At 36.6% G+C, this 15,444-nt stretch overlaps 1 protein-coding gene across 1 annotated transcript in view; it reads left to right on the forward strand.

Annotated features, from left to right (window-relative positions):
• Positions 1–13,767, forward strand: part of Abhd17b (abhydrolase domain containing 17B, depalmitoylase) — a 38,635-nt gene extending 24,868 nt beyond the window's left edge. The window contains exons 2-4 of the mRNA XM_048332480.1: positions 3,392–3,861; positions 8,803–8,982; positions 12,221–13,767. Coding sequence (XP_048188437.1) covers positions 3,395–3,861; positions 8,803–8,982; positions 12,221–12,440 — 867 coding nt within the window. The 5' untranslated portion in view covers positions 3,392–3,394 and the 3' untranslated portion in view covers positions 12,441–13,767. The remainder of the gene's footprint in view (positions 1–3,391; positions 3,862–8,802; positions 8,983–12,220) is intronic.
• The last annotated feature ends 1,677 nt before the right edge of the window (positions 13,768–15,444 follow it).

Genomic DNA, 15,444 nt, shown 5'->3' on the forward strand with positions numbered 1-15,444 from the left:
ACTTTTTGAAATATTTACATCTGAATTACTCTAGTTTATTCTGAGAAATTTTTATTTTCCTATTTGTTTCCCCGAGACACTTATAGTATAGTTACTTCTCTGTGTTAAACATACTTACCTATTACTTTTTCTCTATTTTCTATCTCTTCACCTCTTGCAAAATTCCATATTTTAGAATTCCTCAAGCTGATTTTACAGCTCATTAAGGTATTCTTTGGCTGTTAATAATTCTCTCTCCCAACCCATCAGTTCCTTTATTTCTCTGAGAGATTCTGTATATTACTAGATTTTTATTCATGACAGTTTTTCCTGCTTAATCTTTTAAGTATTTTTCCCTTTTAAAGTGGACTTAAGGGCCGGGAATATGGCTAGCGGTAGAGTGCTTGCCTTGCGTGCATGAAGCTGGGGGTTTGATTCCTCAGCACCATATCAACAGAAAAGGCTGGAAGTGGCACTGTGACTTAAGTGGTGGAGCACAAAGAAGCCAGGGACAGTGTTCAGGCCCTGAGTCCAGGCTCCAGGACTGGCAAAAAAAAAAGGAGGGGGTGGACTTAACTATGTCTTAAATCCTATTTTATGGCTCAAATTTGTGCGTTTTCTGCTGCAGATTGTTCAACTTCTGTCTGTTTTGTGATTTTCGTATGCTCTCTTATGTCCTACTGTTTTATCACAACAATTATTCACTGCCTTGTCAATAATAACTGGTGACTTTTATTCGAATGAATTTTAAAGTTGAAGATAAAGTTTTCTAAATTTGCCAAGTTATTTTATTAATTAAATAAACTCAAGAGTAAGATGTTTTTCCTATGTAACAAACAGCTCAGATCATGCTAAAACTTTGTTTTGTTTTGTTTGTAGTTTTTATGGTGAAAAAAAATTAAACTTACAGAAGAGGAGACAATTACTTTTTTAAAGTAGAGCAGTGTTGCAGGCCTGTTATTTAGAAAGTGATCATTTGTGAGTTGTCATTAAATGGTTTCTAGTAATCTGGATTTGGGGCAGTAGAAGTATGAATAATTTCTTCTGCCACCATTAAGAAGATCAGTTTGTGCTTTCATTAGACAAAACCCTGGTGCAGTGGTGTTTCTCCTTTCTGCTTCTTTCTCTTGGTGTTCACTCACAGAAGCATAAATTGAATATGGTCAGTCGGCCAGATTTATTTCAAAACTAATTTATTATAGTATATAAAATCTTCATAGTTAAGAAGTAGGAACACAGTCTTGGTATATATGATTTAGTCATTAATCAAGCTTTTAATTGGCTTTGGTGGATCAGCAATCGATGACATGTAAGGCAATTGAGGACAAGAAATGATACAGGCAGATTACTGAGCAGATCACTTTGGGGTCTTGTTTTTCTCCCAGTCATCGCCTTTGGTACACATCCTTTGAACTCCCTTCCCTGCCACTTTTTTTATACTCTTGCACAGGATTGTAAATCAGTAGCAGGATAGACTCCACACTTATTCATCGTACATTATTTGCCCACGAAGCCCTACAAATACACTTGGAATTCTCACTGCAGTGTTTTGGGAAGCTAGTGAGGCTTACCACTAGAGAGGACACCTAGCTGTCATTTCTTTTCTAATTCTTGTTCTATCCCAGCCAACACATTAATTTAGTAAGTCTATATTTGCATTGAAGGCAAAAAAAGGAATAAGCACAGACTATCAAGTAAAACTATTTTCAATACCCAACAAATTTTTCCCTTACTCATCTTTTAGAGCCTTGTGTGCCTAACTATTCTTGTCTTTTTCCATGTTACTTCTGCTTCCTCTTCCTACCTAATGTGCTTAGACTGGGAAATGAACACACTTGTATTGAGTATTGTCCTATAAAATATTTTTAAGTAGTTTTTGATTCAGTAAAGAACATTCCTTTCTTTCCACACACTGTCAACTTCCCCAGAGGTGATTTCGTGTTTTTAGTTAGTGTGTAAATCTTTTTCCTATCCCTGTATTCAAATATTTGGGAGAAAATGTCTCCCAAATTGAAAATATTTCCAAAACAAACATTTGGAAAGCATTAGTTTTGAAAGCCCTTCTACAAGTAAGTGCTTGTCTACTTTTGCTTTTAAGGAAAAATAAGATAATTTCAGAAAGGACAAGATGGAAGGATATGCTGATTAGCAAATAAGTATTGTCCCTAAGCTAGCATGAGCTAGATTCTTTTAAGATATTAATGGAACAGACATAAAAGCTAATCATTCTTGAGTATGCCAACTATATGTAACATAGCCATTGCTATGTTAATATGCCATTATCACATCATTTATTTGAACTTCGTAAGCACTCTATTGACCGCAGGCCTTGACTTCATTTATTTAAAAAGAAAATGAAGATCAAAGATATAAATGACTTACTTAAGGACACACATCTAGTAAGTGGTAAATTGGGATTCTACCAGCTCTCTTGACTTTGAATCTCCGGCCCTTCTTCATTCAACTTTACCAATATTTGCTTTCAACAGATTTTTACCTTTTTTCCATAGTTGCATATATGCATAATTGCATATTTTCCTTTTGGTTTGTTCAATGTCTACATACATATCTAAGCAAACATTTGTTCTTTATTTGAGCCACCTGCACTGTGTCTAAATGATAGGCATTTGAAGGATAGGGTTACATCACTGGTCTGCACTGGCTAAAGGTTTCAAAGGCCCTATTGCTATGAATGTAGGAAAGACTAGCCCTACCTAGCCCTTCCCAAGTAGTGGAGAAGTGGGAAGATCACAGTTGGAGGCCAACTAGGCAATGAGTTAATGAAATTGCCCATCTTAGTAGTAAGCTGGCTATGGTGGTTCATACCTGTCATCCCAGCTATGCAGGAGGCCATTGGTAGAATCACCATCTGCGTTTAGCTCTATGTAAAAACCTTGAAACCCTACTAAAATGTTATTGAAAGAAAAAAAAAAGCCTTCCAATTCTATCATTGCCTCACCTTCCTCAAGTTTTTTTTTTCTTAAATCCACCTATAAGTTACTTTGAGGATTAAATAAGTGAAATTTATATACTTATTCCTATTAGTGCTTTCTTCATAAGTGCTAGTACTGATTTTATCATATATAACTCCCAAGCTTCTCAGTGAGATTCTGAAATTTTTTATTTACTTACACAGTAATCTAAAGATATTAGCTCCACACCTTAAACATTTTTGTTAAGTGAGAAACTAATCACTAATAAATCTTTGGTATTTATCTGCCTACTGGCCTGGAATAGTTGTCTTGCTCCAGGATTTAAAGTATCTTTAGAAAGATGCCTAGTATCTATTGGGGAGGATACTTGACATTATTGTAATAATAAGGTTTACTCATGTTGTTTTAACCTGCTTGTATGAGAATACAAAATCCACACTCAGTTATTAAAACTTTTGCTGTCTCATTTTCTCTTTCAGAAGATGAATAATCTTTCATTTAGTGAGCTATGTTGCCTCTTCTGCTGTCCACCTTGCCCAGGGAAAATTGCTTCAAAATTAGCCTTTTTGCCACCTGATCCAACCTACACACTGATGTGTGATGAAAGTGGAAGCCGCTGGACTTTACACCTATCTGAACGAGCAGACTGGCAGTACTCTTCTAGAGAAAAAGATGCTATTGAGTGTTTCATGACTAGAACCAGTAAAGGCAACAGAATTGCCTGCATGTTTGTGCGTTGCTCCCCCAATGCCAAATACACATTACTCTTCTCACATGGAAATGCTGTAGATCTTGGTCAGATGAGCAGCTTTTACATAGGACTGGGATCACGGATTAATTGTAATATATTCTCATATGATTACTCTGGATATGGTGCAAGTTCTGGGAAGCCAACAGAGAAGAACCTGTATGCAGATATTGAAGCTGCTTGGCTTGCTCTTAGGACAAGGTAAATTTTGATTTGGACTTAGTTTTTACACTTAGGGTACTTTACTAAAACTACTACTGAGGAATAAACCCTTTATTATACATGTCTTGACTATAAAGATTACATTTGCCAATATTGAACAAAAAATTTTAACTGCTTGGGTTTGTATAGATGAATTTTTTTTATGTTTTAAATTCAGTGATAGTGGGCTAGGAATATGGCTTACTGGCAAGAGTGCTTGCCTCATATACATGAAGCCCTGGGTTCAATTCCTCAGCACCACATATATAGAAAAGGCTGGAAGTGGCTCTGTGGCTTAAGGTGGCAGAGTGCTTGCCTTGAGCAAAAAGAAGCCAGGGACGGTGCGAGTTCAAGCTCCAGGACTGGCAAAAGTAAAAATAAAATAAAAATAAATTCAGTGACAGTGTTTGGCTTTATAAATTTCATTACTAGAGTATGACATAATATGTTCATTCAAAATTGTAGTGTCTCAAGGGAATAAGAAAAAACAGTGACTTAGTTTACTCACCCAATCTATCACTAATAGTGTTATAGTGGGGGGTTTTGTTTAATTTAAATCTTAACCAAAATATGTACTATGAGATTTTTCACTTTATATCCTGGACTTGTAAAATTGGAAGCCATGATATTAAATTTTATTCTCTGTAAACCAGAGTTCCCGTAGGAACTAGAAATCACATTAATCCTTTCTATTCACTTAGGGTACTTCCAGATTTTTATTTTATTTTATTTTTTGCCAGTCCTGGGGCTTGAACTCAGGGGCTGAATCCCTGGCTTTTTTATTGCTCAAGGCTAGCACTCTACCTCTTGAGCCACAGTGTCACTTCTGGCTTCTCCTGTATATGTGGTGCTGAGGAACCAAACCCAGGAATTCGTGCATACTAGGCAAGCAATCTATCACTAGGCCACATTCCCAGCCCCCAGATTTTTTTTTTAATGCCTCAATTTTATAGACCCTAGTGCATTTTCTCATCAGTCAAGTTAGTGTACAATAAATACAATGATACCTTAATATGTTATGTTTCATATTATACATGGGGACCTGACTTCCAGAGTATTTTAGACTAAAGCTTAAGGGCATAAAATTCTTCACTATTTCTAATATTAAGAATACCCAGAAGAACCTTTAAGTTTAACATGTTTCTAAAAAAACTTCTTAAAATAATTATGAGTTCCAGGCTTACCTAGTGTGCATAGTGAGACTGACTGCCTCAAATAAGTGGGAAAGAGAAGGGAGGATGAGAAAGAAAAAAAAGGCCAAAGAAAATAATGTATTTCCTTTTTTCTCTAAGAAATACAACAAAGTTATGCTTTCAGTAATATTTTGTATAAAGAAGATTCTTAAAACAATTGAAATACGAAAACAAATTTAAAAAGAAAAAAATACTGAGTAGTAGAGAGTTAACAGTAACAATAGAGTACTGTTTAATTTGTAATTTTTTAACTGCATTATATAAAATCTTTATGAAGTCTTTTTAAAAATGAGTATCCACATTTAAAACCTACCAATTGAATGTAGGGTAGATATCAGAAGTTAATTTTAATATTTTAAAATATTGAGACACTTCAGTATAACATTAGTGAAAAAGTGTAGACTTCAAGGTGCTAAGAGAAAGCATTTTTATTGAAATAAATGAATATTCACTCAGTATTCCATGTATGTTTTTTAACATGCTTGGTGTGGCTACCAAGTGAGGAACGAATTCAGAAGACATTCTTAAATAATCTCACTATTTTAGCACTTTCATATTTTCTCTCATATTCAGACTTAAATACAGTTGAGAGATTTAGTAATCCTAAGCAAACTTTCCTGAGCATGTTTTCCTCATTGGTTTAATGAAGAGGTTCAGTGATCTCCTAGATCTTTTCTGGATCTGGAATTTTATCCTCCAGTGAGTTGCGTATAATTAGAATATACGCCTTGTATTTCTTTTACCTGATGCATATAACAAGGGTTAGCTAACCAGAAAAGGAAAATAAAAAATGTGACATTGTAGTAGAGTGCTTGCCTGGCATGCGTGAAGCCCTGGGTTCAATTCCTCACTACCACACAAACAGAAAAGGTCAGAAGTGGCACTGTGGCTCAAGTGGTAGAGTGCTAGGCTTGAGCAAAAGAAGCTCAGGGACAGTACCCAGGCTCTGAGTTCAAGCCCCAGGACTGGCAAAAAAACAAAACCAAACCAAAAACCAAGAAAGAAAGAAAAGATTAATGAACATAAAGAATTATTTGAGCCATGCACCCAGTGGTACTTGCAGTCCTTACTATTTGGGAGGCTGAAATCTGAGCGTCCCTGTTTGAAGCCAGTCGAAGCAGGAAAGTCTGTGAGACTATTATCTTCATTGAACTGCCCAAAAGTCAAAAGTGGAGCTGTGTGGTAGGGCTCTAGTCCTGAGCTAAAACCTCAGAGACAGCACCTAGTCCCTGAGTTCAAGCCCCAAGTCCACACTAAAAGACAAAATAAAAAGATTACTTAAATATCTCCCTTTCCGAAAATTTAAGTATCTTTAACAATCCCAGTTTTTGATCTTCTATTGAATCCACAGAAAGTGACTCACTGAAACCTTCCCCTGCATCCTCTGTGTGCTGTCATGAAAAGAGCACTGGACTTGGAGTCATTGTACCTGAGTTCTAATTATAGGTCTGTCATTAACTTATTGTGAGTTTCGGAATGTGCTCCTTAAGCAACTCAACTAGATTTGATGATCTCTAAAGTTCTTTTTATATAGTACTGTTCAGAAATTGTTACCATATAGAATTCTCTGGTGAATGATTGGCAGCTGTCCCTTCTACTCTAGAGCCTTGCTATTGCTAGCTTTAGTCCATAACCCATGGCCATCATTAATCCATCTGGGAGCAGTAGTACAGTCCTAAGAGGTATGTAGATGCTGCAAATGTTTGTTCTCCCTAGCTGCTGCTGTTTTTTTTGTTTGCTTCTTTGTTTTATTTTTTCAGTACTGGGATTGAATTCAGGGCCTCATGCTAGCTAGGCAAGCTTTCAGCCCTTGAGCCAATCCTCCAGTCCTTTTTGCTTTTAGTTTATCTTTTAGATAAGATCTCTTTTTCCCATGCTGCCTCTGACTGTCGAATAGCTGAGATTTGACCACCATTCCTAACTTTTGTTGTTGTTTGTTTGTTGTTGTTTGCCAGTCTTGGGGGCTTGAACTCAGGGCCTGTACACTATCTCTAAGCTTCTTTTGCTCACATCTAGCACTCTACCACTTGAATCACAGCGCCACTTCTGGCTTTTTCTGTTTATATGGTATTGAGGAATCAAACCCAGGGCTTCATGCATGCTAGACAAGCACTCTACTACTAAGCCACATTCCCAGCTCCTCCTAACTTGCTTTTGAGATAGGATCTCACTAACTTTTTCCTGGATCCGGTCTCAAACCACAGTCATCCTTACTCTACCTCCTGAGTAGCTAGGATTACAGACATATGCCATTATGCCTGGCCTAGCTGCTTCATTTCTGTAAAGTATGTACAGCTAGATCTACAATAAAGATAAAAACTTTCCTGAGTTTTATTAGTCTTAGAATTAATAGTAGATGAAACCCTGTCTCTTGTTTGCACCACAAATATTTGTAGAGAACTTGATTAAACTACCTGGGTAATGCAAATAGTCTGTGTCTCCTAAAAGAGAACACATGAAGAGTTTGCCTGCACCACCCTGATTCAGATTCTCAGAAAGCTCTCATATACTTCTGAAAAATTAGAAGCTCCTATTGTATAATGATCCTGGCTATCAGAAGTGACTATGGTTTGCTTTTTTAATGGAAAAGCATTTTTAAAGTCACTATAATCCTTACAACAACATTTCATTAGATCTTGTAGCACCTCACCTATATTTGAAGTTATTCACATTTGGCATAATTACACTGTAGACAAATAAGAGTTCCTAGAACATAGTAAGTAACTAAAAAATACTTACATCTATAAGTTCCCATATTTAAATATGTATAGTAATGTTAACAGGGAAAAAACAATACTCAAGATGTTTTGGCATGAAGTCTATTCATAGTTAACTAGTATGATGTTTAGAAGTCTAGTTTGTTCATCTTTCGAACATTGACCCATTTTTTTACAAGTAAGGCAAGTTTCAAGATCTTGATCTTGACTAAAAGCATGCATTATTATTCATTCCATACCATAGCTATATGTAGAATTTTAGAAAACAATGAAGTTAGGCACCAATGGCTCACACCACAGGAAGCTGAGATCCAAATATCTAGATTTGGAGCTAACCCAAGTAGACAAAGCCTTAGACTCTTAACCTTCACATAACCAGGAAAAAATTGATAATATGGCTCCAGAGAAAAGTATGAGTAAGAGCATGAGGCCTTGGGTTGGGAATGTGGCTTAGTAGTAGAGTGCTTGCTGAGTGTGCTTCATGAAGCCCTGGGCTCAATTCCTCAGTACCACATAAGCAGAAAAAGCCAGAAGTGGTGCTGTGGCTCAAGTGGTAGAGTGCTAGCCTTTAGCAAAAGAAGCTCAGGAAGGGTGCCCAGGCCCCAAGTTCAAGCCCCAGGACTGGCAAAAAAAAAAAAAAAAAAAAAAAAAATTGAGGCCTTGAATTTGAGCCCCAATACCAACAAAAAGGAAAAAACAGAAAAGTAACAGCCTTTCTTGATATTTAAAAAAAAAAAATAACTTTTGTTACATTGAATGGAAAGTAACCATGTACAATAAGTGTCCATTAATCATCAGTCCATTGAAATATTGTTAAGTCCTATATCGCCACCTCTGTCAACAATATATGATAGGTTGGAATACTGGAATAATAAATTACTTTTCTCAAAGCAAACAGGCAAAATTAGCTGAAAATAGAGTTGATTGCAGCACTACAAATGATGGTTATAACTAAGAAACTTAAATTTTAAATGAATGATACAACATTTCTTTACAGTTCAACTTGTTTTTTAAATTTCTGAATCTTGTAGATATGGTATTCGTCCTGAAAATGTGATTATATATGGCCAAAGCATAGGGACAGTACCCTCTGTGGATCTTGCTGCTCGGTATGAGAGTGCTGCTGTTATTCTTCATTCTCCTTTGACCTCGGGAATGCGAGTTGCTTTTCCTGATACCAAGAAGACTTACTGTTTTGATGCATTCCCAAAGTAAGTAATGGTACTCAAAATAGATCAAAATTTCTTGTAAGAAATTAAGAGAATTTCCTTCAGGAATTGAGACACCATCCAGCCATGATCTGTGTGTTACATTTCTTACTGTGAGAAACAAATTTAAAGAGGTTATTGGCAGGTGACCACAATAAGGAGGTTTCAGTGTTTGAGCTATAGTGTTCTACATGAAAAGCGAATCTTAAAGTCTAGGAATCAGCACTGGTATTGGAGAGTAGTATTAGAAAATGTATGATATAGGCCTGGGAATATGGCCTAGTGGCAAGAGTGCTTGCCTCATAAACATGAAGTCCTGGGTTTGATTCCCCAGCACCACGTATATAGAAAACAACCACAAGTGGCACTGTGGCTCAAGTGGCAGAGTGTTAGCCTTGAGCAAAAAGAAGCCAGGGACAGTGCTCAAGCCCTGAGTCCAAGCCTCAGGACTGGCAAAAAAAAAAAGAAAGAAAATGTATGATATAGAACTGACAAAAATTACTGGCAGAATAATGTAGGATGCTAAGAAGAAAAATTTGAATAAGACTTCCCATGTGTTTGTCCTAAGCAGCTAAAAGAAGATGGTATTCAATGAGGTAAATAACAGTGGAGGAAACAAACGGGGGAATGAGTGCATGATATCTAGCTATAATGATGCTTAATTTACAAAAAAAAAAAAAAAGTAAATGCAAAAGTTTGAATCTTAAGTGAAGTATTACTATCACTAAATCTACAAATAAACACTAGACAGATTTGAAAGAAGGTCAGCTATATCATGCTTTTTCTCATGGAACATCATTGTTACCTAAGCTGGACACTAGTGGCTCATGCCTATAATCCTACCTACTCAGGAGGCTGTGACCTAAGGATTGCGGTTTGAAGCCAACCTGGGCAGGAAAGGCATCTCCAGTTAACTACCAGAAAACCAGAATTGGCACTCAGAGGAGTAGTAGTGCCTCAGAGTAGTAGTGTGCTGGCCTTGAGGGAAAGAGCTCAGGGACAGCACCCAGACTCTGAGCTCAAGCCCCACGACTAACTAAAAAAGGTTGATGGCCTATTTTTTTCTCAAAGAGAAAACAAGAAGGAAGAAGCTGGCAAATTTCAGTCTTCTTTTCTTCAGTTGGCAGCAATACAGAAGATTTTTGTGTAACAAGCCAAAAGCCAAGTTACCATTTGAGTTTTTTTTAAGACTAGCAAAGGTTATTTTAAAAACAAATTTTGTCACTATTAGCTAAAAGGAGTCACATTAATAGGGACACTTAAGAAAGCAATGGTTTTGATGAATATGGTTGGCTATGGGAATTTTATTAGAAAAAGCTTTGTTTTTTGTACTAGGGATCAAACTGGGCTTTGTCCATAGCAGTCATTCTACCACTGGAGTTTTTTATTTTGTTTGAGTTGTACCATTTCTCTAGCTGAATGGTAGGAATTCATATAGGCTGTTAAGTGAGATAATGCTGCTTTATATCTGATATGCCAACAGAAGGACCGTCGTAAACTGTTTGGAAAAGATCATAGAGGATTTTTTGTTTGGGGGATTTTGTTTGTTTTTGTTGCTGTTTTTGTTCTGGTGCCTGGATTTGACTTTACTATTCTTTTTCCAATAAACCTCTCATCCTTTTATTTATTTATTTTAATTTTATTTATTATTATGAGCAGTGTCCCTGGCTTCATTTTGCTCAAGGCTAGCACTCTGCCAACTTGAGCCACAGCGCCCACTTCTGGCTTTTTCTGTGTATGTACTGAGGAATCGAACCTAGGCTTCATGTATACGAGGCAAGCACTCTTGCCAGTAGGCCATATTCCCAGCCCTTGGCTTTACTCTTGTTGGGCTTTGTTGCTCACAGCTGGTACTCACTCTACCACTTGAGCCATATTTCCATTTTGACATTTTTGTGATTAATTGGAGAGGAGTCTTGCTGACGAAATTTCTGCTCAAGCTGACTTAGCACTGCCTCTCCTGAATAGCTAGGATTGTAGAGTTGACTTGTTTTTCGTTTTGTTTTTGTTTGAAGTTTAAATTCCTTACTGTTAGACAGCTTGTAGATAGCAAATAGTTCAAAAAGTATAGTCTCCTGACAATTATAGCCCTGGGTTATTTCACTGGTGATTTTCTTCCTTTGTAAGATTCCATTCTCATTGTTATTCTCCCAGAAACTTTACAAGCATTATGGTGTTTCTGTGATGTTTCTTTTCTACAGAGCTTTTTTTTCCTTCAAGTTGCCTTGTTAAAATTCTATTGGTTTTGATCTCTATCTTATGTTTCAAATGCTTTCTTCTGATGTCTGATAATTCTTGGCTGTCTATCTGCTCGTGTTTAAGAGTGAAGAACTAAAGAGTTGATTAGATGTCGTATCTAAAGAAAGGCTTTCTAAACTCTTTGGTTGATGAAGCCTACCTACTAGCATTCTTAGGAGGCAAGTAGGGATGACAGCAGTGTGTGTGTGTGTGTGTGTGTGTGTGTGTGTGTGTGTGTGTGTGTGTGTGTGTGTGTGTGTGTGTGTGTGTGTGTGTGTGTTGATGCTGTAAACTCAGACGTCCTGCGTCCACAGACCTTCCTGCATTGGAGAAAAAACAAGTTACAGTTACTCAGGTGCTTCAGGAGGTGGAAGAGACCTGGGAAAGGTAGTCTAAATATATTTTAAACAAATTTTGAACTATATTTTAGCCACCTGCCTTCATTACCTGTCAAAGTGCCCTAGCCATCTGGAATATTCTGTATTATAAATTGAGTTACTTTTTTACTTTACCTTTTATATATTCTCGTATTTCTTCTTCTTTTTTTTTTTTTTTGGCCAGTTATCTCTTTCTAGCTTCAGAACATTTCTCCTTTTGGGTAGAATATGCCTTCAAACCAGAACAAAACCAAAACATTTTTCTGTAATTTTAGTAAGAGATTACATGGGAAAATATAGTAAGTACAGAAAGTGATAAATGCATCCTTGAAATCCATTTTTGTTTTCTATTAAAAGCTAAGTTTCTCTAACCTTAAAAAAAGGTCATAGAATCTCTGAGTGACTATTAAGTGGTTCCACCAGGGCAGAAAAGTATGTAGATAAAATCTTCAGTTTCTAAAAATGTAAAGGCAACTTTTGAATGTTATTCAGATCTGAGTTACCCATCCTTCAGAGCTGATTTCATACAGTCCTGGTATTTTCTGTTACAGCACACATGCACAAAAAACGTTTCTTTGTACATAATTAATTGGTTCTTTTTCCTCTCCCCTTTCTTTTCCTTATAGTATTGACAAAATTTCTAAAATAACCTCTCCAGTATTAATAATTCATGGGACTGAAGATGAAGTCATTGACTTTTCACATGGCCTCGCGTTGTTTGAGCGTTGCCAAAGACCTGTGGAGCCTCTGTGGGTTGAAGGAGCAGGACACAATGATGTGGAGCTTTATGGACAATACCTTGAAAGGTTGAAACAGTTTGTGTCACAGGAACTGGTAAATTTGTAAGATATTCTGTAAATTTACATACTGGGTTTTCTTTTCTTGCTGAACTGCACTCCTTGGTAAATAACATAAAACCTGAAGGTATTGTTTGCAAATCATGTCAGTTGCCTTCATAAATGTACAGGTAATGATTTGTTAACAGACTTAATGAAGGTTTTAATTACCAGAACTAGAAACTGGAACTAACAGTATCATGCAGTCAGGCTGTGTAATTTATATATTTTCTGTCATTTTTTTTAAAACATCAAGATGAGTACTGTATGAAATTTTAATTCTATAAAATCAAATGCTGTAAAAGTATTGCCAAATGCTTTTGCATATCAGAAACAAGTTTATAAGTATTTTTAAAACATCTCAATGTACTAAACCTTAACCTGGTATACAAATGTAATATTCTTTCAAACAACTGTATATCTAAAGCAGTTCGAGTACTCAGAATAAACTGTAAAAACAAGGAAAAAAATAATGAAAACATGAAAGGTAACTAGAGTTGATCTAAACCCTGTTGTACAGGGATAGAGGCTTACAGTGGTTATTTTATTGTAAAATACATTGACTTTTCTGTATTTTCTGGTTACTATACATTTATTCTTCAAAAAAATGAAGTAAGTCTTAATTTTTATGCCATCTGTTAACTTACCAGTTAGTTATCTTATAAATGAGAAGTCATGATGGCACTGAATTTAACTAGTTTGGTACTGTGAGGCAACTACTTAAAAGTTTGTTTAGTTATTTAAAAGGCATCTAGGGCTTCAGCAATGATTTTGTATGCAAAATTGTTTTCAATTTTGACTGCTCTCATAGAATGTAGTGATCTTCATTATATGAAAATGTGAAAATCCATTAGTCGTTCTTTAAGACCACAAGTAGACTGGCTCTTTGGTCCCTTTTCACTTTGGCAGTTTTTGAAAATAGGACCTATTCTTTTGGATTACTATCTGAGAATTTCATGGATTTACTCCTGAATATTGGAGTTAAGAAAACATTTAATTCATAAGTTTTTATATTAACCAGTATAGTAAAAATAAAGTAAAATAAAGCTCACACACAAAAACAAAAACTAAGTTGCCTTTCCTTGAATGAGTCCTGCCTGAATAAAACAATGAAAGAAAATAAAAAATAAACGGTATGTAGTCTTAATTTGTAATGAATGAATATTGACATAATACACACTGTGGATATATTTTAAGGCCTTATGTAGTTTTAATTGTTCTGCTTGTTCTGTGGTTATGTCTAAGACTATATGATTCTCTTCAAAGTATATCAAGTATTGTGAATGCTTTGGTTCAGATGTGTCAAATTAACAGTAAAACAACAAATGTACCACTCAGCTGTGCTTGCTTGCCTTCTTCCATCATCCTCACCTCCACACTAAAAGTGTTACAGGACACATTTCTCGGGTTTTCTACATTTAAAAATAATTGGACATTTTTATTAATATTAATGGTACTTAGTGTGGTTTTCAATACATGCACATAGCATGTACTGGTCAAGTCCAGCATCCCCTGCTCTACCCTGCCTGCTCTGACACTCCCCCACTCTCATTTCCTTTTCTACTTTCAAGTCAACTTTTCTAGCTCCCACAAAGGGTAAGGGACATGCCAGGCCTGCCTTTATGTGTCTAGCTCATTTAGCATTATGTCCTCCAATTCCATCCATTTTACTGGAAATGGCAGGCTTTCACTCACCATCAGCACATAAGAATTTCTTAGCACTGGGTCTGTACACCTATCGATCCCAGCCATTTGGAAGCAGAGAAGGTGAATCAAGGTTCAAGTCAGCCTAGGCCGAAGTTAGCAAGACCCCCGTCTCTATAACAAGATGGAATTGTAAGGACAACCAGGAAATAACATCTGTCACATTGATTGGGAGGATTGATTCAACTGATTAGACTGGCTGGGTGGGGGTCGTCTTTCTCCCCTATCCTTTCATGTCTTTCCCCAAACCTGTGTGACCAGTAAGAGAGAATAGCCTACCTTGATAAAGAAGGACCATTTTTATGTCCAGGGTGTATGTAGCCATAGCTGCACTCTCCTGCTAGAACCTTTATAAGCAAGTTCCCAAAAACTATCAGGACATGGGAGCTCATGTCTGTGTTCCTGGGTTCTGGTCAGGCTTACATATCAGCCAGCCAAAGTTAGCAATGAGATCCAATTTGTAAAACTACAAAGACAGAACTGGAGATATGGGGGTTAAGTAGTAGACTACTTGAGTTTAATCCCAGAACCATAGAGGGATAATTGGGTTGATTTATTTTTGCAATAGTCTCATGGTATGAGACTCAAATTTGAGATCCTTCAGCTTGGGCCTTCTGAGTTCACTGGTTTTGATTTGCATTTCTCTGGTGGATAAATGATACTGAGCATCTTTTCACACTTGTTTGCCAATTGTATCTCTTTTGAGAAGTTTCCAAGTCATTTATCCATTTTTAAAGAGATTGTTTTTTTGACATATTTCTTAATTTCATGTTCATTCTGGATACTAACCTGTCAGATGAAAATGTGGCACACATTTTCTCCTTATTAGATGACCTTTGATGTACAGAAACTTTATTTTAATGTATTTCATTTATCAACTTTATTGACTTTTGTTTCCTGTGCTTTGTAGGGTCCAATCCAGAAAAATACTCCTTCTACTAATATTTTGAGGTGTTTCCTGTATTTTTCTTTCTATGTTTTTTTCTAGTAGTTTTTAGTCTTTGTTGTTGCTGCTGTTGTTGTTTTCTAGTTGGTGGTCCTGGGACTTGAACTCAGGGCCTAGATGCTGCCCCTGAGCTTTTTAGTCAACACCAGCATTCTTCCACTTGAGCCACAGCCCCACTTCTGGCTTTTTGCTGGTTAATTGAACACAAGACTTTCATGGACTTTCTTGCCTGTGCTGGCTTGGAACCGAGTGCCTCAGACCACAGCATCCTGAATAGCTAGGGTTACAGGCATGAGCCACCAGTTCCAGCTGTGCAGACAAGTGGGCTGGCTATCAGCCTTTCCTTCCTTCTTCTTTCCCTCCC

Source organism: Perognathus longimembris, chromosome 1 (assembly GCF_023159225.1).
Source record: "Perognathus longimembris pacificus isolate PPM17 chromosome 1, ASM2315922v1, whole genome shotgun sequence".
NCBI lineage: Eukaryota > Metazoa > Chordata > Mammalia > Rodentia > Heteromyidae > Perognathus > Perognathus longimembris.